This window comes from Procambarus clarkii, chromosome 37 (assembly GCF_040958095.1).
Source record: "Procambarus clarkii isolate CNS0578487 chromosome 37, FALCON_Pclarkii_2.0, whole genome shotgun sequence".
Lineage (NCBI taxonomy): Eukaryota > Metazoa > Arthropoda > Malacostraca > Decapoda > Cambaridae > Procambarus > Procambarus clarkii.
This window is the reverse complement of record NC_091186.1, coordinates 26,720,467-26,744,618: the sequence shown is the minus strand read 5'-3', so window position 1 is coordinate 26,744,618 and position 24,152 is coordinate 26,720,467. Positions and strand designations below refer to the sequence as shown.

Below are 24,152 nucleotides of genomic sequence, written 5' to 3'. Positions count from 1 at the left end.
GGTAATGATGATAGAGTTACAAGATACGAGCTAGATGGTGTTGTGATTGCGAAGTCGGATTGCGAAAGGGATCTGGGAGTTATGATTAGTAAGAATTTAAAACAAAAGGATCAATGCATAAATGTTCGTAATAAGGCAAATCGGACACTTGGATTTATTAATCGCAGCGTTAGTAACAAGACACCTGGTGTGGTTCTCAAGCTATATCTTGCTCTAGTTAGGCCCCATTTAGATTATGCAGTTCAGTTTTGGTCGCCATATTATAGAATGGATATAAATTCACTTGAACGTGTCCAGCGTAGGATGACTAAGTTAATTCCCCAAATTAGAAATCTTTCATATGAAGAAAGATTAACAAAGCTTAAGTTGCATTCACTGGAAAGGCGAAGAGTTAGGGGTGACATGATAGAGGTTTACAAGTGGATGAATGGACATAACCGGGGGGATATTAATAGGGTATTAAAAGTATCAACACAGGACAGAACACGAAACAATGGGTATAAATTGGATAAGTTTAGATTTAGGAAAGACTTGGGTAAATACTGGTTCAGTAACAGGGTTGTTGATTTGTGGAACCAATTGCCGCGTAACATTGTGGAGGTGGGGTCCCTCGATTGTTTCAAGCACGGGTTGGACATGTATATGAGTGGGATTGGGTGGTTATAGAATAGGAGCTGCCTCGTATGGGCCAATAGGCCTTCTGCAGTTACCTTTGTTCTTATGTTCTTATGTTCTTATGTATTCTCACCTCCCAGGTCACATCCCAGGTCACCTCCCAGGTCACCTCCCAGGTCACCTCCCAGGTCGCATCCTCCCCAACTCAGCCCTCCTATACATCCCCCCTGCCTCAGCCTCCCAAAACCCCCCTGTCCCTTCCACATTTGCACCTCCACAACGATTCCCCTGCCCCTGCTACATCACACTTGTCAGCGACCCCAGTGGGTCAAGCCATGCCCTCCCCAAACCCACCTTCCCATCCCCCCTCCCCAAATACCCCTTCCCACTCCCCTGCCCCTTCTACCCCATTGACTTCAATTCCATCTACTCCATCCCAGCTTCCACTGCACCCCTCTTCCACTCACCCCCAAACCCCACCCAACCCTCACCCCTCCTATGCACCTCCAGCCCACATTTAACCCCCTCACCTTGTGACCCCCTAACACCTTCCCCCATCTCCCTCTTCCCCTCTTCTACCCCAAAACCCCCACCTACCCCCGATTCCCCCCTAACTAATATACCCTCTCTTCCACTCCCAGCACCCATGCTCCATTCTCATCTCACCTCAGTATCCCTCTTCCCCCCAACCTCTCAACCTCTATCTGACTCTCAGTCTCACTCTATTTCTCAACCCCCCTATGCTATTCAGACCCCTAACTTTCAGACCCATTATGCCCTTCCTACCCCCCTAGATGCCCAGACCCCATTCGCCTACCAGGCACTCCCAGGCACCCCCCTAGCACCCCCCCACTCGCCCCCACAGCCCCCACTTGCCCCCCAGACACCCCCCAGTTCCCCCCAGACCCCTGGTGAAAGGGGGAACTCTGACACCCGAGTTTCCAAGAAGAGTCTCAAGGTTTGGTACACCAATGCTGATGGGGTAGCCAATAAAGCAGAAGAGATAAAAGAAAGAGTTAGTGAGGCAGACCCAGACATAGTGGCAATAGTGGAAACTAAAATAAATGGCATGATCTCGGATGCAATCTTTCCAGAGGGGTACCAGGTGATAAGAAAAGAAAGGACACAGAGACAGGGAGGAGGAGTGGCACTACTAATAAAGCGGAAATGGAAGTTTGATGAGCTGGAAAATCCGGGTACCAATGAAAGCACAAGCTTCATACATGGAACCCTGACAGTGGATGGGAAGAAGATTGTAATCTTGATACTCTACAATCCCCCACCAAACAGTAGAAGGCCCAGGCAGGAGTACGAGGACAGCAACAAGACATGTATGGATGAACTGCAGAGGGCAGCAACTTTAGCGCATAGAATGAGAGCGAAGCTGCTGGTCATGGGGGACCTAAATCACGGAGAGATAGATTGGGAAACGAGGAATCCCCATGGCGGGGAGGAGACCTGGGGAGCGAAGCTGGTAGACGTTATTGACAGGAATTTCCTAACACAGCATGTGAAAGAAGATACTAGGGAAAGAGGAGGGGATACGCCCAGCCTATTAGATCTCATTATCACTCAGAATGTAGAAGACATCGAGCAGTTGGAACATGAAATACCACTAGGAGCTAGTGACCATTGTGTCCTAGCCTTTGACTACATGATGGAGCTTAAAATTGTGACCAAAGGACAAGAGGTCCGGGAAAGGAGACTTGATTACAGAAAAGGGGACTACAGAAGGATAAGGGACTACCTGGGAGAAGTGCAGTGGGAGGAAGAACTTAGAGGAAAAACAGTGCAAGGTATGATGACCCAAGTCATATTGAAATGCAAGGAGGCTGAAGATAGATTTATTCCAACAATAAAGACAAAAAGCAGGAGGGAATATAATAACCCATGGTTTAATAGACAGTGTCAGGAAGCAAAGGTGAGAAGCAGGAGGGAGTGGAGGAAGTACAGAAGACAAAGGACAGAGGACAACAGGATTAGATGTAACAGAGCTAGGAATGATTACATTAACATAAGACGAGTGTCGGAAAGAAATTATGAGAACGATATTGCAGTCAAAGCGAAAAAGCAACCAAAATTACTACATAGCCATATAAGAAGGAAGATGTCGGTAAATGACCAAGTGACAAGACTGAGGAAAACAGAAGGGGCATATACAGAAAGCGACAAGGAAATCTGCGAGGTACTGAATGCAAAATTCCATGGAGTGTTCACTACCGAGCCTGAGCAGCTCCCATTGTTAGAAGAGATTACCCAAGATGAAAGACTATCAGATATAGAGGTGACAGCAGAGGATGTAATGAAACAGTTGACAACACTGGATGCAAATAAAGCTGTTGGACCAGACAAAGTATCACCGTGGATACTTAAAGAGGCAGCGCAGGCTCTCAGCGTGCCTCTGGCAATGATCTTCAATGAGTCACTTATGTCGGGAGAATTGCCCAGTTGCTGGAAGGAGGCAAATGTCGTACCGATTTTCAAAAAGGGGGATAGGGAGGAGGCACTTAACTACAGACCCGTATCACTGACAAGCATCCCCTGCAAAATACTTGAAAGAATAATTAGGCTAAGACTTGTTGAGCACCTGGAGAGCATTGGGTTTGTAAACAAGCACCAACATGGGTTCTGGACAGGGAAATCATGCCTAACAAACCTTTTAGAATTCTATGATAAAGTAACAAGGATAAGGCAGGACAGAGAAGGCTGGGCAGACTGCATATTTCTTGACTGCCAAAAGGCCTTTGATACGGTACCGCACATGAGACTGCTATACAAACTTGAGAGGCAGGCAGGAGTAAGCGGAAAGGCCCTAGTATGGGTGAAGAACTACCTAACAGGAAGGAGCCAGAGGGTAATGGTAAGGGGCGAAAAGTCGGACTGGCGAACAGTAACAAGTGGAGTACCTCAAGGATCGGTGCTGGGACCAATCCTCTTTCTAATTTACGTAAATGATATGTTTACAGGAGTGGAATCATACATGTCAATGTTTGCAGATGACGCAAAATTAATGAGAAGAGTTGTGACAAACGAGGATTGTAGGATCCTCCAAGAGGACTTAAACAGGCTACAGAGATGGTCAGAGAAATGGCTACTGGAGTTTAACACCAGTAAATGTAAAGTTATGGAAATGGGATCAGGTGACAGGAGACCAAAGGGACAGTACACAATGAAGGGGAACAGCCTACCTGTAACGATTCGAGAAAGAGACCTGGGAGTGGATGTGACACCTAATCTAACTCCTGAGGCACATATAAATAGGATAACGACAGCAGCGTACTCTACACTGGCGAAAATTAGAACTTCATTCAGAAACCTAAATGAGGAAGCTTTTAGGGCGCTTTACACTGCCTACGTGAGACCCGTCTTAGAGTATGCCGCGCCATCATGGAGCCCCCACCTGAAGAAACACATAAAGAAACTGGAGAAGGTTCAGAGGTTTGCGACGAGGCTTGTCCCAGAGCTACGAGGGATGGGATATGAAGAGCGGCTGAAGGAACTGAACCTTACGACACTAGAGAAAAGAAGGGAGAGAGGAGATATGATAGGGACATATAAAATACTCAGGGGAATTGACAAAGTGGAAATAGATCAAATGTTCACACGTAATAATAACAGAACGAGGGGACATGGGTGGAAACTGGAAACTCAGATGAGTCACAGAGATGTTAGGAAGTTTTCTTTTAGCGTGAGAGTAGTAGAAAAATGGAATGCACTTGGGGAACAGGTTGTGGAAGCAAATACTATTCATACTTTTAAAACTAGGTATGATAGGGAAATGGGACAGGAGTCATTGCTGTAAACAACCGATAGCTAGAAAGGCGGGATCCAAGAGTCAATGCTCGATCCTGCAAGCACATATAGGTGAGTACATATAGGTGAGTACACACACACACACACACACACACACACACTGAGGACGCACTAAGGTAATACAGTGCGTCACAGAAGTCAATAGACAGGTACGCTCAGACGCCACTCGATAAAAATAGTTGTAAATATACGCAGCAGAAAGGCCCAGTTGGAGGAGGAGGAAGCATAATGGTTGACAGGAAACAGGGTCAGTGCCAACAAATCAGGAAGAGGCACAGCTAGGTGGGATCTGAGCAAGAATGTAAATATATTTGTGAATGGTAAAGGTGCATTATGTAGGCACTATAGCGGCTTCCTTACACCGCCTGTGTAGGTCTACACACACACACACACACACACACACACCAGTATAAGGGTGGATTATAACATTGGCCACTAAATATGGCTCGACTCTACCACTGCTAAGGCAAGCACTGGATGGGATATGAGGACAAGGAGCTGGGATATGAGGATAAGGAGCTGGGATATGAGGATAAGGAGCTGGGATATGAGGATAAGGAGCTGGTATATGAGGACAAGGAGCTGGGATATGAGGATAAGGAGCTGGGATATGAGGACAAGGAGCTGGGATATGAGGATAAGGAGCTGGGATATGAGGATAAGGAGCTGGGATATGAGGACAAGGAGCTGGGATATGAGGACAATGAACTGGGATATGAGGACAAGGAGCTGGGAAAAGAGGACAAGGAGCTGGGATATGAGGACAAGGAGCTGGGATATGAGGACAAGGAGCTGGGATATGAGGACAAGGAGCTGGGATATGAGAAAAAGGAGCTGGTATATGAGGACTAGGAGCTGGGATATGAGGACAAGGAGATGGGATAAGAGGACAAGGAGCTGGGATATGAGAACAAGGAGCTGGTATATGAGGACAAGGAGCTGGTATATGAGGACAAGGAGCTGGGATATGAGGACAAGGAGCTGGGATATGAGGACAAGGAGCTGGGATATGAGAACAAGGAGCTGGTATATGAGGACAAGGAGCTGGGATATGAGGACAAGGAGCTGAGATATGAGAACAAGGAGCTGGTATATGAGGACAAGGAGCTGGGATATGAGGACAAGGAGATGGGATAAGAGGACAAGGAGCTGGGATATGAGGATAAGGAGCTGGGATATGAGGACAAGGAGATGGGATATGATGATAAGGAGCTGGGATATGAGGACAAGGAGCTGGGATATGAGGATAAGGAGCTGGGATATGAGGATAAGGAGCTGGGATATGAGGACAAGGAGCTGTTATATGAGGACAAGGAGATGGTATATGAGGACAAGGAGCTGGGATATGAGGACAAGGAGATGGGATATGAGGACAAGGAGCTGGGATATGAGGACAAGGAGCTATCAGGTGAAAGAAACTACAAATTTATTTCTGCTTCGACCGGGAATCGAACCTGGGCCCTTAGAAATACGACTCCCGACCCGTCGCGTATACTTGTCCGGGAATGATTCTCAAACGTCCACAGCCTAGACGCATTACAATGACGTAAACACAGTGTAGACGCACTTACGATGACGCACACTGTAAACGGGCTTACACAGACGTAAACACACCATAGAAACACGCAGACGCAAACACAGCGTGGACGCACAGAGTCGCACTTACTCAGGCGCACTCAACAGCTCAGACGGAACAAAAACCCACAATAAACCCAAATTCATCTCAAACTCCAAAGAGCAATACAAGGGAACACTGCACAGTCTTCATACCAGACACTGTAAACATTTCTCCTTATGTGAGGTCTGTCACTGTCTGAAAACACTGTCTTCCTGCCCCTCGACAACATCACCGAGCATCTCTCACCTGTCTGTGAGACAGTCACCGCCCGTCACCTGTCTGTGAGACGGTCACCGGGCCCCGTCACCTGTAGCGGCCCGTCTCATCGTGGAGGCCAAAACATCGCGTTGTAAAATTAGTTGGGCCAATTTTAATCTAAATTTTTGGAAGTGTGAAATGACACGTTAATGTTGGTAATGGCGTCAGACACGAGCTGCTTGTCTCCGGGGAGAAAAATAGTATAAACTTGAGTGCGAGTGTGCTTACTAGGTGAGTGGGTACAGCTAGTGCATCTGTACCCCACCAGGTGAGTGGGTACAGCTAATGCGTCTGTACCCCACTAGGTGAATGAGTACAGACAGGTTCAGCGAGTGCTAGGTTAATCACTTCCTCCTCATGTTTTTGTTTGAATGTTGGAGGAAGATACGGACCACAGACGAGGAAATGAGGGCATGTTTGTGTGTGTGTGTGAGAGAGAGAGAGAGAGAGAGAGAGAGAGAGAGAGAGAGAGAGAGAGAGAGAGAGAGAGAGAGAGAGAGAGAGAGAGAGCAATGAGTGAGAGTGTGCGCCAGGGATGTAGGTCAGAGGTCCAAAGGAAGTATACCATATAACTAAATAATATCACAGACAGGAGACATCAGTGACGGATGCTCCCACCTGCATGTACGGGGAGGGGTGGATGGTGGGGGAGGAAGAGGGGGGGAAGCTGGTGGGGGAGAAGGGGGAGCTGGTGGGGGGAAGAGGAGGGGGTGGAGGTAGGAAGGGAAAAGAGGCAGAGGAGAAGAAGGGAAGGCGCCATGAATATAAGCTGTGAAGGGGAGAATTTGAATGGAGAGAGGAAGCCAGGGGGAAGGGGGGGGGAGGAGGGAGGGTAAATGGATGTTGTTGAGGGCGTGAGTGTGTGGGGGAGTGTGGGAGTGTGTGGGGGAGTGTGGGAGTGTGTGGGGGAGTGTGGGAGAGGGAGGGAGAGTGTGCGGCGGGGGAGAGTGTAGGAAACTATTGGGTTGCATTAACCAAGGAACAAATGTATTGAGGTTCGAAAAGGCGGAAGAAATTGAGTGATTATGGCGGTGATAATGAGAACAAAAGTAGTTGAGGATTGAGGAGAAGTAGTTGAAGAACTAACTGGCGGGGAAGAGGAGAGGAGAGAGAGAGAGAGAGAGAGAGAGAGAGAGAATGAGTGTGTGTGTGTGTGTGTGTGTGTGTGTGTGTGTGTGTGTGTGTGTGTGTGTGTGTATGTGTGTGTGTGTGTGTGTGTGTGTGTGTGTGTGTGTGTGTGTGTGTGTGTGTGTGTGTGTGGGAGTAGCGGCTCTTGATTCAGCGACTAAAATTTAAGTTAAGATGAGTGCCATGACCAAGTTACCTTTCATATATAACTACAAGTAAATCTAATGGAATATTACTTAAAAATATAAAACATGAACGGAACTAACCCCGAGATGAACCAACTGACCGCAGTTGAAATGAAATTAAAGTGAATAAATCCGAGTTGTTTCAACAATCCTAATCTGAGGCGAACTAGAATGACAAAAAATGAAACCAAGTACAGGAGGGATGCAGAAGCAAGACTTCTAGCAGTAACCATCTTTGATAAACTTGGCAAATTAGGAATTAATTCAGTTATGTAGAGCTGATAATGTCATTAATTTATTCATTAGTGATGAGTGTGCCCTCGGCGAGGCTAGTGGTGCTAGTAGATCACTGAGTCTAGTAGTGAACACAAACAGGTACTCACCTAGTTGTACTCACCTAGTTGTGCTTGCGGGGGTTGAGCTCTGGCTCTTTGGTCCCGCCTCACAACCGTCAATCAACAGGGTGTGCAACGTGAGTGCAAAAGTTCTTATATGAGGATATCGATTAACCTATTAGGGGAGCCGGTCGGCCGAGCGGACAGCACGCTGGACTTGTGATCATGTGGTCCTGGGTTCGATCCCAGGCGCCGGCGAGAAACAATGGGCAGAGTTTCTTTCACCCTATGCCCCTGTTACCTAGCAGTAAAATAGGTACCTGGGTGTTAGTCAGCTATCACGGGCTGCTTCCTGGGGGTGGAGGCCTGGTCGAGGACCGGGCCGCGGGGACACTAAAACCCCGAAATCATCTCAAGATAACCTCAAGATAACCTCCCCCGCACTAAAGAAGGGGTTCCTGCCACCAGTCGCTCAACTGAGACCATTACTAACCAAATAGGTGCACATGAATGAGAAGAAGAACTCTGCAAAAAGTTAATGTGAGAAGCGACGTCACGGTATTTCCTGACCAGTCACTGCCAAGATGTGTTTAGACACAGCTAGGCTAGTCTACGACACTGAACTATGCTCTTACACTGAGTTATGCGTCTACTGCTACGGTCTTACACTGAGCTATGCGTCTACTGCTACGGTCTTACACTGAGCTATGCGTCTAGTGCTACGGTCTTACACTGAGCTATGCGTTTAGTGCTACGGTCTTACACTGAGCTGTGCGTCTAGTGCTACGGTCTTACACTGAGCTATGCGTCTAGTGCTACGGTCTTACACTGAGCTGTGCGTCTAGTGCTACGGTCTTACACTGAGCTATGCGTCTAGTGCTACGGTCTTACACTGAGCTATGCGTTTAGTGCTACGGTCTTACACTGAGCTATGCGTCTAGTGCTACGGTCTTACACTGAGCTATGCGTTTAGTGCTACGGTCTTACACTGAGCTATGCGTCTAGTGCTACGGTCTTACACTGAGCTATGCGTCTAGTGCTACGGTCTTACACTGAGCTATGCGTCTAGTGCTACGGTCTTACACTGAGCTATGCGTCTAGTGCTACGGTCTTACACTGAGCTATGCGTCTAGTGCTACGGTCTTACACTGAGCTATGCGTCTAGTGCTACGGTCTTACACTGAGCTATGCGTCTAGTGCTACGGTCTTACACTGAGCTATGCGTCTAGTGCTACGGTCTTACACTGAGCTATGCGTCTAGTGCTACGGTCTTACACTGAGCTATGCGTCTAGTGCTACGGTCTTACACTGAGCTATGCGTCTAGTGCTACGGTCTTACACTGAGTTATGCGTCTAGTGCTACGGTCTTACACTGAGCTATGCGTCTAGTGCTACGGTCTTACACTGAGTTATGCGTCTAGTGCTACGGTCTTACACTGAGCTATGCGTCTAGTGCTACGGTCTTACACTGAGTTATGCGTCTAGTGCTACGGTCTTACACTGAGCTATGCGTCTAGCGCTAAACTGAACTACTCTATTTTTGTTGTATTTATATATATATATAAGAGTTCTTACATTCTTGTACAGCCACTAGCACGTGTAGCGTTTCCGGCAAGTCCTAATAATATCCTAATATTCCCCGGAATACGACCCGCCAAATCGTTTAACAACCTGGGCCCAGATTCACGAAAGCACTTACGCAAGCACTTACGAACGTGTACATCTTTCCTCGATCTTTGACGGCTTTGGTTACATTTATTAAACAGTTTACAAGCATGAAAACTTCCCATTCAACTGTTGTTATTGTTATAAACAGCTTCCTGGTGCTTCCGAGCTCATTAACTGTTTAATAATTGTAAACAAAGCCGTCAAAGATTGAGAAAAGATGTATAGGTTCGTAAGTGTTTGCGTAAGTGCTTTCGTGAATCTGGCCCCTGGTGGCCATTCACTGCTGGGTGAACAGAGCCTACAGTTAAAGATTGGCGCCCAGTTAATCCTCCCCCGGCCAGGATACGAACCCAGGACCAAAGTGCTCGGAAAGCGCCAGGCGAGTGTTTTACCACTACGCCACGGGGGCTGTGGCTTAGTGGTATAAAACAGTCCTAGATAGGCCGCCACAGTCGGTGGCCTATCTGTCGTTGATCAGGACTAATAATAAATTACAAAATGTTCTCATGGTTATAGATCACGTTATTGTGAGTTCCTCGTGTAATAACACACGACTTCATGATATAATTGAGCTCTCTTCATTTATTATCGCAACTACAAAAATGTTATTTAAAATATATCATATCACAAACTATAATATAATTTTCTCCATTTCCTTGTATACAGAAACTATATTTCTTCATGTATGAATATGTAAGTATGAATGTCTATTGTTTGGTACCAACAACAGTTTCATATATACTTGCTTAGATTTAAAATAAATTATAAATCTGAATACAATAAAATCAATCTAAATAAGTTCCCTTAGGCCTATATGTTGGGCCAGGACACTAAGGTCGGTTGCTTTGTGTTAACAGGCTACAGTATTATGAAGGTGGATGAATGGTCAACAACTCACCATAGCGAGGCAGGTCATGTCTTGAGACAGAGTTGACGTGTTGACACCCAGTTGACGTCTCTAGAGGCAGTTGACGTCTTTAGAAGCAGTTGACGTCTTTAGAGGCAGTTGATGTGTTGAGAGACAGTTGACTGTTGAGAGGCAGTTGACGTCTTTAGAGGCAATTGACGTCTTTAGAGGCAATTGACGTCTTTAGAAGCACTTGACGTCTTTAGAGGTAGTTGACGTGTTGAGAGACAGTTGACGTGTTGAGAGGCAGTTGACGTGTTGAGAGGCAGTTGACGTGTTGAGAGGCAGTTGACGTGTTGAGAGGCAGTTGACGTCTTTTAAGAGACAGGTGACGTCGTGAACGGTAGGACAATAACGCTAAGAGAGGCAGGAGGACCCAGCATACTGCCTCCTACCACAGTTAAAACCCTCTGAGTCTCCTCGACTGTGATCCTGGGACTGGCTATCACAGTTTATAAGTCACACCATCACCACACACTCTACAATTATTAACTGGCGCACGTTCTCACCAGTTCAATTCCCCAGACGCATAGTTACGCCTAGTCTGCGTCTCGATTGCGTAGAACACATATAAGCCTTGCGATACAATATCGGCACAATTGTATCTGAAAACCCGGTTAAATGATAAATATTCTCAAAGTATATTATATACTTCAAATGGTATAGTTGTAGGAATGAGAGAGCTTGAGCTCAGACACGTGGAGAGGATGGCTGGCTCCCTCACACACCCGCACAGACGTCAGGATGATGTCAGCTCACGCGGACCGACACGTCCTCTCTGCTCCGTGGCTTACGCACTACTGAGCCCCCGCGCGCCCTTCCCGGGGGTAAAAGACTGTGTACCCTGAAACCGCGACAATTTCTCGATGCCTCTCAATATAAATCCTGGAAATTCTGTAATTTTCTGTTCCAAGTAATTCACATTTATGTGTATTCCTGTCAGGAGAGAAAATGATACAAGCGTGAAAGTGAACTGAAAATTTGTGAAGGAAGGTTTTAGCATGTTGAGAGGTGTTCTCTCTCTCTCTCTCTCTCTCTCTCTCTCTCTCTCTCTCTCTCTCTCTCTCTCTCTCTCTCTCTCTCTCTCTCTCTCTCTCTCTCTCTCTCTCTCTCTCTCTCTCATGCACATTAGCACAGGGATTGTGGTCTAATTTGTTATGCTTGGTAACTTGGTGGTTCACTATAGGGCCGCTGTGGCCCACGGACCACCAGAGCTGGAGGGGGTCGTGCCGGTGTGGCCCACAGACTTGGAGGGGGTCGTGCCGGTGTGGCCCACAGACCTGGAGGGGGTCGTGCTGGTGTGGCCCACAGACTTGGAGGGGGTCGTGCCGGTGTGGCCCACAGACCTGGAGGGGGTCGTGCTGGTGTGGCCCACAGACCTGGAGGGGGTCGTGCTGGTGTGGCCCACAGACTTGGAGGGGGTCGTGCTGGTGTGGCCCACAGACCTGGAGGGGGTCGTGCCGGTGTGGCCCACAGACCTGGAGGGGGTCGTGCTGGCGTGGCCCACAGACTTGGAGGGGGTCGTGCTGGTGTGGCCCACAGACTTGGAGGGGGTCGTGCTGGTGTGGCCCACAGACTTGGAGGGGGTCGTGCTGGTGTGGCCCACAGACCTGGAGGGGGTCGTGCTGGTGTGGCCCACAGACTTGGAGGGGGTCGTGCTGGTGTGGCCCACAGACTTGGAGGAGGTCGTGCCGGTGTGGCCCACAGACCTGGAGGAGGTCGTGCTGGTGTGGCCCACAGTCTTGGAGGGGGTCGTGCCGGTGTGACCCACAGACTTGGAGGAGGTCGTGCCGGTGTGGCCCACAGACCTGGAGGAGGTCGTGCTGGTGTGGCCCACAGTCTTGGAGGGGGTCGTGCCGGTGTGACCCACAGACCTGGAGGGGGTCGTGCTGGTGTGGCCCACAGACTTGGAGGGGGTCGTGCTGGTGTGGCCCACAGACTTGGAGGGGGTCGTGCTGGTGTGACCCACAGACTTGGAGGGGGTCGTGCTGGTGTGGCCCACAGACTTGGAGGGGGTCGTGCTGGTGTGGCCCACAGACTTGGAGGGGGTCGTGCTGGTGTGGCCCACAGACCTGGAGGAGGTCGTGCCGGTGTGGTCCACAGACTTGGAGGAGGTCGTGCCGGTGTGGCCCACAGACCTGGAGGAGGTCGTGCTGGTGTGGCCCACAGTCTTGGAGGGGGTCGTGCCGGTGTGACCCACAGACCTGGAGGGGGTCGTGCTGGTGTGGCCCACAGACTTGGAGGGGGTCGTGCTGGTGTGGCCCACAGACTTGGAGGGGGTCGTGCTGGTGTGACCCACAGACTTGGAGGGGGTCGTGCTGGTGTGGCCCACAGACTTGGAGGGGGTCGTGCTGGTGTGACCCACAGACTTGGAGGGGGTCGTGCTGGTGTGGCCCACAGACTTGGAGGGGGTCGTGCTGGTGTGGCCCACAGACTTGGAGGGGGTCGTGCTGGTGTGGCCCACAGACCTGGAGGAGGTCGTGCCGGTGTGGTCCACAGTCCGCCAGAGTAACACAGATTACCGGGTGAGTAAAATAGATTACAACTGCACTTGGACTCAAGGTTCAGTAATGCTCAATATGTCGGTGGGATTATAGTCTTCAGGAGGGACCCGTGACAGCTAAAATATGACACTATGGTTTCAGAGCCTTTTTTGGCTTGCCTGGAGGAAAAATATTCTATTCCGCCCACAATGTATAGAAATTATCGGCACATCTTTCATTTTTGTTCCACCACGCCCGTGGTCTTGTGAGACGACGAGTGTGTCTTGCGAGGCGTCGAGTGCGTCTTGCGAGGGTCGAGTGCGTCTTACGAGGCGACGAGTGTTTCTTGCGAGGCGTCAAGTGCGTCTTGCGAGGGTCGAGTGCGTCTTACGAGGCGACGAGTGTTTCTTGCGAGGCGACGAGTGTGTCTTACGAGGCGTCAAGTGCGTCTTGCGAGGCGTCGAGTGCGTCTTGCGAGGCGTCGAGTGTGTCTTGCGAGGCGTCGATTGTATCTTGCGAGGCGTCGAGTGTGTCTTGCGAGGCGTCGAGTGCGTCTTGCGAAGCGTCGAGTGCGTCCTGCGATGCGTCGAGTGCGTCTAACGAGGCGACGAGTGCGTCTTGCGAGACGTCGAATGCGTCCTACGAGGCGTCAGAGAAAGTCAACATTCGCTACGGTTCGTAAGTGACCAACAAACCCGTTCGCAAAAGATTCAGTATCGGCGGGTCGGGGTATAAATTGATTTGAAATTGTTAGTTGTAATAAAACCCTTTGTTATTTGACACCAGTTTGAGCATTTACATACTTGTGAGGGGGGGCGGCACCTGTGCTTGTGAGGGGGGCGGCACCGTGCTTGTGAGGGGGGCGGCACCTGTGCTTGTGAGGGGGGCGGCACCCGTGCTTGTGAGGGGGGCGGCACCTGTGCTTGTGAGGGGGGCGGCACCTGTGCTTGTGAGGGGGGCGGCACCCGTGCTTGTGAGGGGGGCGGCACCTGTGCTTGTGAGGGGGGCGGCACCTGTGCTTGTGAGGGGGGCGGCACCTGTGCTTGTGAGGGGGCGGCACCTGTGCTTGTGATGGGGGGGCGGCACCTGTGCTTGTGAGGGGGGCGGCACATGTGCTTGTGAGGGGGGGCGGCACCTGTGCTTGTGAGGGGGGCGGCACCCGTGCTTGTGAGGGGGGCGGCACCCGTGCTTGTGAGGGGGGCGGCACCTGTGCTTGTGAGGGGGTCGGCACCCGTGCTTGTGAGGGGGCGGCACCCGTGCTTGTGAGGGGGGCGGCACCCGTGCTTGTGAGGGGGGCGGCACCCGTGCTTGTGAGGGGGGCGGCACCTGTGCTTGTGAGGGGGGCGGCACCTGTGCTTGTGAGGGGGGGCGGCACCTGTGCTTGTGAGGGGGGCGGCACCCGTGCTTGTGAGGGGGCGGCACCCGTGCTTGTGAGGGGGGCGGCACCTGTGCTTGTGAGGGGGTCGGCACCCGTGCTTGTGAGGGGGGGCGGCACCCGTGCTTGTGAGGGGGCGGCACCCGTGCTTGTGAGGGGGGCGGCACCCGTGCTTGTGAGGGGGGCGGCACCTGTGCTTGTGAGGGGGGCGGCACCTGTGCTTGTGAGGGGGGCGGCACCTGTGCTTGTGAGGGGGGGCGGCACCTGTGCTTGTGAGGGGGGCGGCACCCGTGCTTGTGAGGGGGCGGCACCCGTGCTTGTGAGGGGGGCGGCACCTGTGCTTGTGAGGGGGTCGGCACCCGTGCTTGTGAGGGGGGGCGGCACCCGTGCTTGTGAGGGGGCGGCACCCGTGCTTGTGAGGGGGGCGGCACCTGTGCTTGTGAGGGGGGCGGCACCTGTGCTTGTGAGGGAGGGTACCTGTGCTTCTTGGGAGTAACAGCTGTTCTCGTTAGTAATACATTTTTTGGGTAATAACAACAAACCAGCAGAATAAGTTAGAAACCACAGTGTAAGTTAGAAACCACAGTGTAAGTTAGATACCACAGTGTAAGTTAGAAACCAGAGTGTAAGTTAGAAACCACAGTGTAAGTTAGAAACCACAGTGTAAGTTAGAAACCACAGTGTAAGTTAGATACCACAGTGTAAGTTAGAAACCACAGTGTAAGTTAGATACCACAGTGTAAGTTAGATACCACAGTGTAAGTTAGATACCACAGTGTAAGTTAGATACCACAGTGTAAGTTAGAAACCACAGTGTAAGTTAGATACCACAGTGTAAGTTAAAAACCACAGTGTAAGTTAGATAACACAGTGTAAGTTAGATACCACAGTGTAAGTTAGATACCACAGTGTAAGTTAGATACCACAGTGTAAGTTAGATACCACAGTGTAAGTTAGATACCACAGTGTAAGTTAGATACCACAGTGTAAGTTAGATACCACAATGTAAGTTAGATACCACAGTGTAAGTTAGAAACCACAGTGTAAGTTAGATACCACAGTGTAAGTTAGATACCACAGTGTAAGTTAGAAACCACAGTGTAAGTTAGATACCACAGTGTAAGTTATAAGGTACAGACAAAGTTAGAATTCAAAGACTAAGTCAATTTAGTACTTGTGGGTTAGGTTCACCATGCCGGTCGGCCGAGCGGACAGCACACTGGTCTTGTGATCCTGTGGTCCCGGGTTCGATCCCAGGCGCCGGCAAGAAACAATGGGCAGAGTTTCTTTCACCCTATGCCCCTGTTACCTAGCAGTAAAATAGATACCTGGGTGTTAGTCAGCTGTCACGGGCTGCTTCCTGGGGGTGGAGGCCTGGTCGAGGACCGGGCCGCGGGGACACTAAAGCCCCGAAATCATCTCAAGATAACCTCAAGAAGGTGCCCCGTTATTGTGACGTGTTCGCTGTACACGTTGATGGAGTGGAACAGTATCACTCACTTATCCATTTAAGGCTCATAACATTTATTTAATTCAATCAAGCTGTGAGAGCTGGTGGAGAGCCGACATTATTCCATAATGTCTCATCTTGGAGTAATCTTTTTAACATTTGGTCCTCTAACATTTCGATGGTGTTCCACACCCTGATGGCTTGGTGCTGCAGTCTGATGTTTAGTGGCTGTATGTTCAGGAGTTCATGGAGCCTGCGTGGCAGTGAATACTAGCATTATCCTCAATTTAATAAGACCTATCAAAATCCTCAGATTAGGCAAAATTGTAATTAATTTTGTCAATAAAGATGTTAATAATAATAAATGGAGCTCCTGGATTGTCTGATTATATGGTGGACGGTGTTTTGCTGCTCTCCTTAGCGCCTTATTTTGCACTGCTTGTAGTTTTTGCATGTTAATTTTTATTTAAGGTGTGTAGTGGTACTGGGGGATACTCTAGATGCGGCCGGACTAGAGCCTTATAGAGGTGTATCTGTATGTTTGTACTGACTTCTGAGTGAAGTCCCGTCAGTTGAGGCTGAAGGGGTAAGATGAGCAACACCAGGAGGAGGAGCAGGAGGAGGGGGCGAGAGGAAGATCCCTGAGAGGATCAGCTTCCTGACGATGACAGAAGCACCGGAAGACAAGGCTGCGGTCACCGGAGTGGTGCCCCTGTGTCAGGGGTGGGGCAGGGGAGGGGGTGTTGTTCTGGGGGAGGTGGGTAGAGAGGCAGGGGAAGCTGTGTGTGTGTGTGTGGGTGTGGGGGGCCGGAGGGGAGTTGTAGGAAGTAAATGCGCTCGGGAGTTTTGAGAGGGACATGGGGAGTATCAGGACATGACACTTTCCATGTACCAATATTCCTCAGGACATGGGGAGCGTCAGGACAAGGGGAGCGTCAGGACATGGGGAGCGTCAGGACATGGGGAGCGTCAGGATATGGGGAGCGTCAGGACATGGGGAGCGTCAGGACATGGGTGTCAGGACATGGGTGTCAGGACATGGGGAGCGTCAGGACATGGGTGTCAGGACATGGGGAGCGTCAGGACATGGGTGTCAGGACATGGGTAACTATGACGTTCGTCAGTGAACCTCATCAGGTTTCCTACATGTCACGTCGTCTGGTTTAGACAGTATCAAAACCTTTGCTCTACGGAGCTAGGTTGGAGAGGTCGCTATGATCTTGGTAGGGAGGGAGCCGGTCGGCCGAGCGGACAGCACGCTGGACTTGTGATCCTGTGGTCCTGGGTTCGATCCCAGGCGCCGGCGAGAAACAATGGGCAAAGTTTCTTTCACCCTATGCCCCCTGTTACCTAGCAGTAAAATAGGTACCTGGGTGTTAGTCAGCTGTCACGGGCTGCTTCCTGAGGGTGGAGGCCTGGTCGAGGACCGGGCCGCGGGGACACTAAAAAGCCCCGAAATCATCTCAAGATAACCTGGTGTTGACCTCTAGATCCAGCCCGAGCCTTATCAAGTATTTACCCAACTACTTACGAAACCTGTATATCTTTGATGTACTTACACCAAAGTACACCAAAGATGTACAAGTTGTACATATGTTTTACAAGTTTTACATCAAAATATTTTGATTTCACGATGTAAATCATGAAATCAAAGATTTCATGATTTACAAACATGACGGTTTTGTTTACATGTAATAACGTGTTATGAACTCCGAATCACTACGAGGTTGAGCAATAATAACCTTGGGTTGTGACGTCTCAACGATCATAAACTGAGCGAGGAAAGATGAAGAGGTTTCGTAAGTGGTTGGCCGGATATTTGATGATTTGTGGCTGAGGACAGTGGCTGCATGGCCCTCTCTGTGTCAGGACGATGTGTGGTCGTGTACCTTCCCTCTGCCAGTGGTTGTGTAGGGAGCTGCTGGTAGTGTGTGCTGGTAGAGTGTGCTGGTAGATGTGCTGGTAGATGTGCTGGTAGATGTGCTGGTAGAGTGTGTGTGCTGGTAGAGTGTGCTGGTAGATGTGCTGGTAGAGTGTGTGTGCTGGTAGAGTGTACTGGTAGAGTGAGGGGCAGGGAAGTAGAATGAAAAGTGGCCTGATCACTATAGGCTGTAGAATTAGTAGTACACATGCCAGGGTGACAGTGGCGAGGCTCGTCACCACGACAGTTGACAAGGGTGATAACAATCACACTAGTGAACACATTAACAAATTATCAAATTATCAATTAACTAAACAATTAAAACAATAAACAGAACAATCAGAGGTTCTGGATCTAGTTGACGGAAGATGATCGCTTTTCCCCTCCCTTCTGCCGTCCTCTCCTGGTCCCGCAAGCCGCTATCCACAGACCTTTGACGCTACCCCGTCCAGGGTTAAAGTCACCTGTGTTACATAGACCAACGTAACACGTTCAGTAACACAGGACCATAAGAATACAGACAACTACAGAAGGTATACTGACCTATGTGAGGCAGCTCTTATAGTTATATCTACCCAGACTCATTCATATGTCTAACTCAGGCTTGAAACATGCAGGGAACCCGAGTCTATTGTATATTCAAGTCCCAACAGAAGGCTAAACACAATTAGAACATGGTCGAAAATAATGGTTCAAAAAGTTTCTGTTTATATATTCTTAATTAGGAGCAGAGAGTAAATAACACCCGTCTCAGGCTGGCCACAGCTCCTCTAACACTGTGGGACACCTGTCTCAGGCTGGCCACAGCTCCTCTAACACTGTGGGACACCTGTCTCAGGCTGGCCACAGCTCCTCTAACACTGTGGGACACCTGTCTCAGGCTGGCCACAGCTCCTCTAACACTGTGGGACACCTGTCTCAGGCTGGCCACAGCTCCTCTAACACTGTGGGACACCTGTCTTAGGCTGGCCACAGCTCCTCTAACACTGTGGGACACCTGTCTCAGGCTGGCCACAGCTCCTCTAACACTGTGGGACACCTGTCTCAGGCTGGCCACAGCTCCTCTAACACTGTGGGACACCTGTCTCAGGCTGGCCACAGCTCCTCTAACACTGTGGGACACCTGTCTTAGGCTGGCCACAGCTCCTCTAACACTGTGGGACACCTGTCTCAGGCTAGCCACAGCTCCTCTAACACTGTGGGACACCTGTCTCAGGCTGGCCACATCTCCTCTAACACTGTGGGACACCTGTCTCAGGCTGGCCACAGCTCCTCGAACACTGTGGGACACCTGTCTCAGGCTGGCCACAGCTCCTCTAACACTGTGGGACACCTGTCTTAGGCTGGCCACAGCTCCTCTAACACTGTGGGACACCTGTCTCAGGCTGGCCACAGCTCCTCTAACACTGTGGGACACCTGTCTCAGGCTGGCCACAGCTCCTCTAACACTGTGGGATGTTGTCGTCTTGGACACTTCTGCCCATATGTCTGGCCTCCATTCTGTCCAGGTCTGGTGGCCAATATGTGTATAAAACTCCGGTTATTATGCCACCATTATTTTAAATTTCATTTTGTCCAAAACGTTTCAGTATGGCGCGCAAATTTGATTCCCTCTTTGACACTACAGTTTAAAATTTTTCTCTGACATATATTACCAATTTGTCTGTGGGAAATAATTCGAAGGGTGGAAGAGAGCGTGAAGGTGTATTTTTAAAAGAGAAAATAATTACATTATAAAATTTTAGCAAATCAACTGAGACTTGAGAAGTTACCCTGACTGGTATCCCTTACGGCCGAGAGGGAGTAATTACAGGTGGAGGTTGAGCTTTGTGTAACCCTACCTGTGGGGGGCAATGGGGCGACAAGTCCACCTCCTCCCTGATAACGTCTGAATATTGTGTGTCGGTCGATATTCAATCCATTGAGTTTGGGCGGCGGGGAAAAAAAATATCCAGTTGTCTTCCGAGCGGCTTGAGATAATCCTATTTAGTCATTAGGGAGGAACCACTGTCTTGCGGTGGGCTGCCTGCCCCGCCTGCCCCTCTGCTTGCCCTGCCTGCCCCTCTGCTTGCCCCACCTTCCCTGCCCCGCAGCTTGTCAGGTGTGGCCAGACGTGCGACACATCCTCAAGAATCAAGATAACATCCGCACCTGTGGCATACGTCAGGCGTGGCCAGACGTGCGACGCTCCCACACCTGGGGCGTACGTCAGGTGTGGCCAAGACGTGGGACGCTCCCCAACCTGACTAAATTCCTCCGTCGTCGACCCCCCCCTCTCCCCCCTTTGAACTGCTTCCTTACCTCGGGAAGCTAAACAATTCAGCTGCCAATCCTTCCTGGCCTGGCGGCAGCCCTCTCGCCTGGACGGTAACCAAGGACTCCTGTGGGTCCCACTAACGACCGCCCGTTGTGGTAGCATCCGACCTGCTGTTTCCGAAAGTTATTCACGATTCACCGAGTTGCAAACGAGGATTCAACCACCTTGGTGTAACTTGCAACTTCTTTTATCTTCGGCACAAACTGTAGCTAATTAGCCCACACACCCGTGCTATCAACTCCACACCTATGGAACATCATTAAAAACTCGACCCCCCTTGTTTTAGAATAATCCTGGCAGCAGTTCTTCAGTTATTAGACCCTGATATTAGATAAGGGTTAATGAAGGCGCTCCCTAGTTTACTCTTATCTAATAAGCGTCTGATGACCGGTTAAGCAGAGGCTTAATTAGAAGTAGAGTGCGATGGCTGGAGGTGCCTCAGTCAGATGTGTTTTATCGTAATCAAAGAGGATGAGGAATGAGGCGGCGGCGGCGCAGGCTTGGTTGGAGAGGTGTGCTGGGCATGATGGAAGGACCTTCCAACCTCCTCATTACGCCAGCTTTTCCGAATCGTTCTTGGCGTTGGTAATTAGCGACGGGAACCTGTTTACCTGGCTGAGTGCAGGAGTACATGGCCAAATTGGTCAAGGTTGGGTGCAAAATAGACATCAATAAATTGCTATATACACTATGAGGCACACTCCACTTCAAGGTATATGTACAGATAATTTACTTTAGTCCGGGACAATGTTCAAGACTAAATTATACTTGCTGGTTGGTGGGTAAGTTATTATGGCGGCCTTAGTGACCCTCCCGGGGTTGATAGACAGTTATCCCAACACAACACAACCCAAATGGAGACATGGAAGGTGTTTGATAATTAGTGTGTTGAGTTGCTGGGTCGTACTGAGAGTATTGAAGTGTGCAAGGTGGTGGGGGATAGATAATGGAAGAATATAGCGTTGTAATAGTCCCCCATTTGATGGAAAGAAGAGGTACCATTGTCATAAACAAAGATATTCAAACACAATGGCCCCGTCAAGATCTCACCGTGGGGTCCTACTGAGGCAGCTGCAGCGTTGTGTATACCAACTCGTCCTCTGACCAAGTCCATTCTATCCAGCCGTCGACCCCCAAAGACACGTTTATCACTTTTTAACATTCTGTTCATTCAAAACAGGAATTTTCTCAAACATAAAATAATATTATTATATATATTTGCATATTGTGCATATTTAGGCGCTAGTTAGGTTAGGTTAGCTGTTTAGGTTCTGTTGGCGATTATTATTATTTAGCAGTCTCCGTGGTGTAGTGGTAAGACACTCGCCTGGCGTTCCGCGAGCGCTATGTCATGGGTTCGTATCCTGGCCGGGAAGGATTTACTGGGCGCAATTCCTTAACTGTAGCCTCTGTTTAACGCAACAGTAAAATGTGTACTTGGATGAAAAAACGATTCTTCGCGGCAGGGGATCGTATTCCAGGGACCATAGGATTAAGGACTTGCCCGAAACGCTACGCGTACTAGTGGCTGTACAAGAATGTAACAACTCTTGTATATATCTCAAAAAAAAAAAAAAAAAAAAAAATTGTGTTCACAACCCGTCCTCACATTAGGCTGGTTAAAGCAGCGGCCGTCCTCCCCAGACGCATTCATCAATTTTAACATACTGTGTATTTAAAATTGGTTTGTTCTCATATATAAATTAAAATTCTTATACTTAAAAATTCTATGTATAGCTAGGTGAAGGTTAGGTACGTGCGTGAATCATTTATAAACCCACCTTCGACTCAAGTCCATTCCATCCAGCGGTTGACCCCCACAGACGCATTCATAAATTTTAACATGCTGTTTATTTAAAGCAGGAATTTTCTCACATATCACTTAATATCATAATATATTAACATATTGTGCATATATAGGCATAGGTTAGGTTAGGTTAGGTGTTTAGGTTTTGTTGGCAATTATTTGTATTTGTAGTACGTGGGTGAAGCATTTACAGCGTTGTGGTTCGAACAATATTCGTCAGTGAAGTACCTGTTCCGGAAGTGTTCGAACGTCATCAGTTGTGAGTCGTGTGTAAACCGTTTTTCATTCATAAACAGGGGGTTTGGTGGGTGCATGGAATCACTTTTGGGTCTTTGTTTGGAGGACGGGCTGGACGACGTTCGAACACTTCCGGAACAAGTGCTTCACTGACGAGTTTTATTCGAACCACAACGCAGTAAATGCTTCACCCACGTACTACAAATACAAATAATCGCCAACAGAACCTAAACACCTAACCTAACCTAACCTAACCTATGCCTATATATGCACAATATGCTAGTATATTATAATATTAATTTATATTTGAGAAAATTTCCATTTTGAGTGAACAGCAAGTAAAAATTTATGAATGCGTCTTTGGAGTCAACCGCTGGATGGAATGGACTTGAGTAGAAGACGGGTTGTGTGTAAACCTTTTTCATTCATAAACAGGGGGTTTGGCGGGTGCATGGAATGGACTTTGACCTTTGTTTATGAGGATGAGTTAGTGTGAGCCCTTTGCTAGTCTTCAACTCCTCACTAGAAATGGGGGAACATTTCCTTACATTTGGAATATAAAGCTGCTTGGTTTACTGCTGCCTCTCCCAGCTCAGGGACTTCTCCTTGCTCTGTATCAAGACCTCCTGGAATCTCTAGTTGAGTTCTTTTCATACCTTGAAAACTTCTTCACTTCTCAGATCGCTGAAAACTTGTTCAGGAAACTCAAACATAAGAAAAAGACGAAAAGGATAAGTGCAAGTCACTCCTATCTTCTAAGAAGGCAGGCGAGGGGGAACAACACGCCAGAGCAATCAGCCTAGCTTCATGTGTCTTGAGGAAAGTCATCAGCAATCATCTCTGCACGTTATTATAAAAGTATCAACATAGGGATTTGTTAAATATATATTTTTAAAATCAGTCCTCTTTTTTCCGGAAACTTTAGCAAACTGCACGGATCAAGGATTTCCGGTTGACGTGGTGGGTATGAACTACTCCGAGCATCTGAGAAAGTACACCAAATATTGGTCTAGAAAACTACAAACGTTGTCGATTCACCATTGGGGATCCAGGGTTTATTCCCCGGACGGAATAGAAATGGTTGGAACTTAACTTTCTCTTAATGCTTGTGTTCACCTAGCAGTAAATAGGTACCCAGGAGCTCCTGGGTAGGGTTACTACTTAAATCTTGGGCGACTCTCGATACAATCCTAAAATATATACTCACAGCTTCCTGACAACTGGAATTAAAATGCTAGAATCGATGAAACAATGGCATAGCCACATAAATGTAGAGAAGCAGAACTATGCAGGTATACCTTATTTACAGATAACTTTTAATAATTACCTCTCACACAATCATACAAGTCTCTCACTCTTTTACCCTTGAATCTCACTCTCTTGTTGCAAATTTCATTCGAGTATGTTGGCTTTCACTTTTATTATATTAGTTAGTCATCAAATATTTTCTTTGAACGCTGAAACAGTATTTTTAGAAAACTAGTATAAACTATTTAAACATAAACTATTATATTTGTAACATCATTCTAATTATTATTTGTTTTTTCTAGTGTTGGGGCAAGAAGCTTGTAAGCTTGTCAAGGTTTCCCTAACTTAACTGCTGACCATTCTCAGGATGCATCTCACAACAGTTGCCTAGCTCTCTGATACTTAGCTACTGCTAGGTGAACAGTGGTATTAGGTGAAAATAAACATGCTCATCCATTTACGTCCCTCCCGGAAATCGAACCCGGGATCAGAGAGTATGAGTCGAGAACAAAGGCATCTGCGCAACATGAATGTGTTGTTAACATCTATTATAAAGCCAAATGGACGTTTTTGTAAATAAGTAGCTATAAGTAGGCCTATCAACACTGAAGATTTAAAATATTCACATATAAATGTCTTTCAATAGAACCTCACATTTACCACCGAGATGACCTACTACTTGTTAGTAATTTTAAGTGTCAGGGGTTTTTTTCAATAACATCAGATTGATATCAAACAGGAAACTTTCTAGGTCTATAATTTAACAACTTATATTTTGAGATATATA

At 48.4% G+C, this 24,152-nt stretch overlaps 2 protein-coding genes across 4 annotated transcripts in view; one reads left to right on the top strand and one right to left on the bottom strand.

Moving 5' to 3' along the window:
• LOC123765878 (platelet glycoprotein V) overlaps positions 1-11,343 on the bottom strand; it is an 88,030-nt gene extending 76,687 nt beyond the window's left edge. The window contains exons 1-2 of one of the 3 annotated variants that reach the window (XM_045754714.2): positions 11,262-11,343; positions 10,519-11,132 (exon numbers count right to left, since the gene is read on the bottom strand). In XM_045754714.2, coding sequence (XP_045610670.2) covers positions 10,519-10,536 — 18 coding nt within the window. In that variant the 5' untranslated portion in view covers positions 10,537-11,132; positions 11,262-11,343. Of the gene's footprint in view, positions 1-10,518 lie in introns of all 3 variants that reach the window. The other 2 variants (XM_045754715.2, XM_045754713.2) reach the window with 2 other exon arrangements.
• Positions 11,344-11,393: 50 nt separating this feature from the next.
• Positions 11,394-13,039, top strand: LOC123765962 (uncharacterized PE-PGRS family protein PE_PGRS24-like). The gene is made up of 2 exons (XM_045754826.2): positions 11,394-11,423; positions 11,714-13,039. Exons 1-2 carry the CDS (start codon positions 11,394-11,396, stop codon positions 13,037-13,039), a joined length of 1,356 nt encoding a protein of 451 aa, XP_045610782.2.
• The last annotated feature ends 11,113 nt before the right edge of the window (positions 13,040-24,152 follow it).

Excerpts from the sequence above, each read along its gene's own strand:
- LOC123765962 (XM_045754826.2), top strand. The coding sequence starts at position 11,394 with ATGCCTCTCAATATAAATCCTGGAAATTCT. Across the intron at positions 11,424-11,713 it reads ATATAAATCCTGGAAATTCT|GGCCGCTGTGGCCCACGGAC; the intron begins GTAATTTTCTGT and ends GGTTCACTATAG.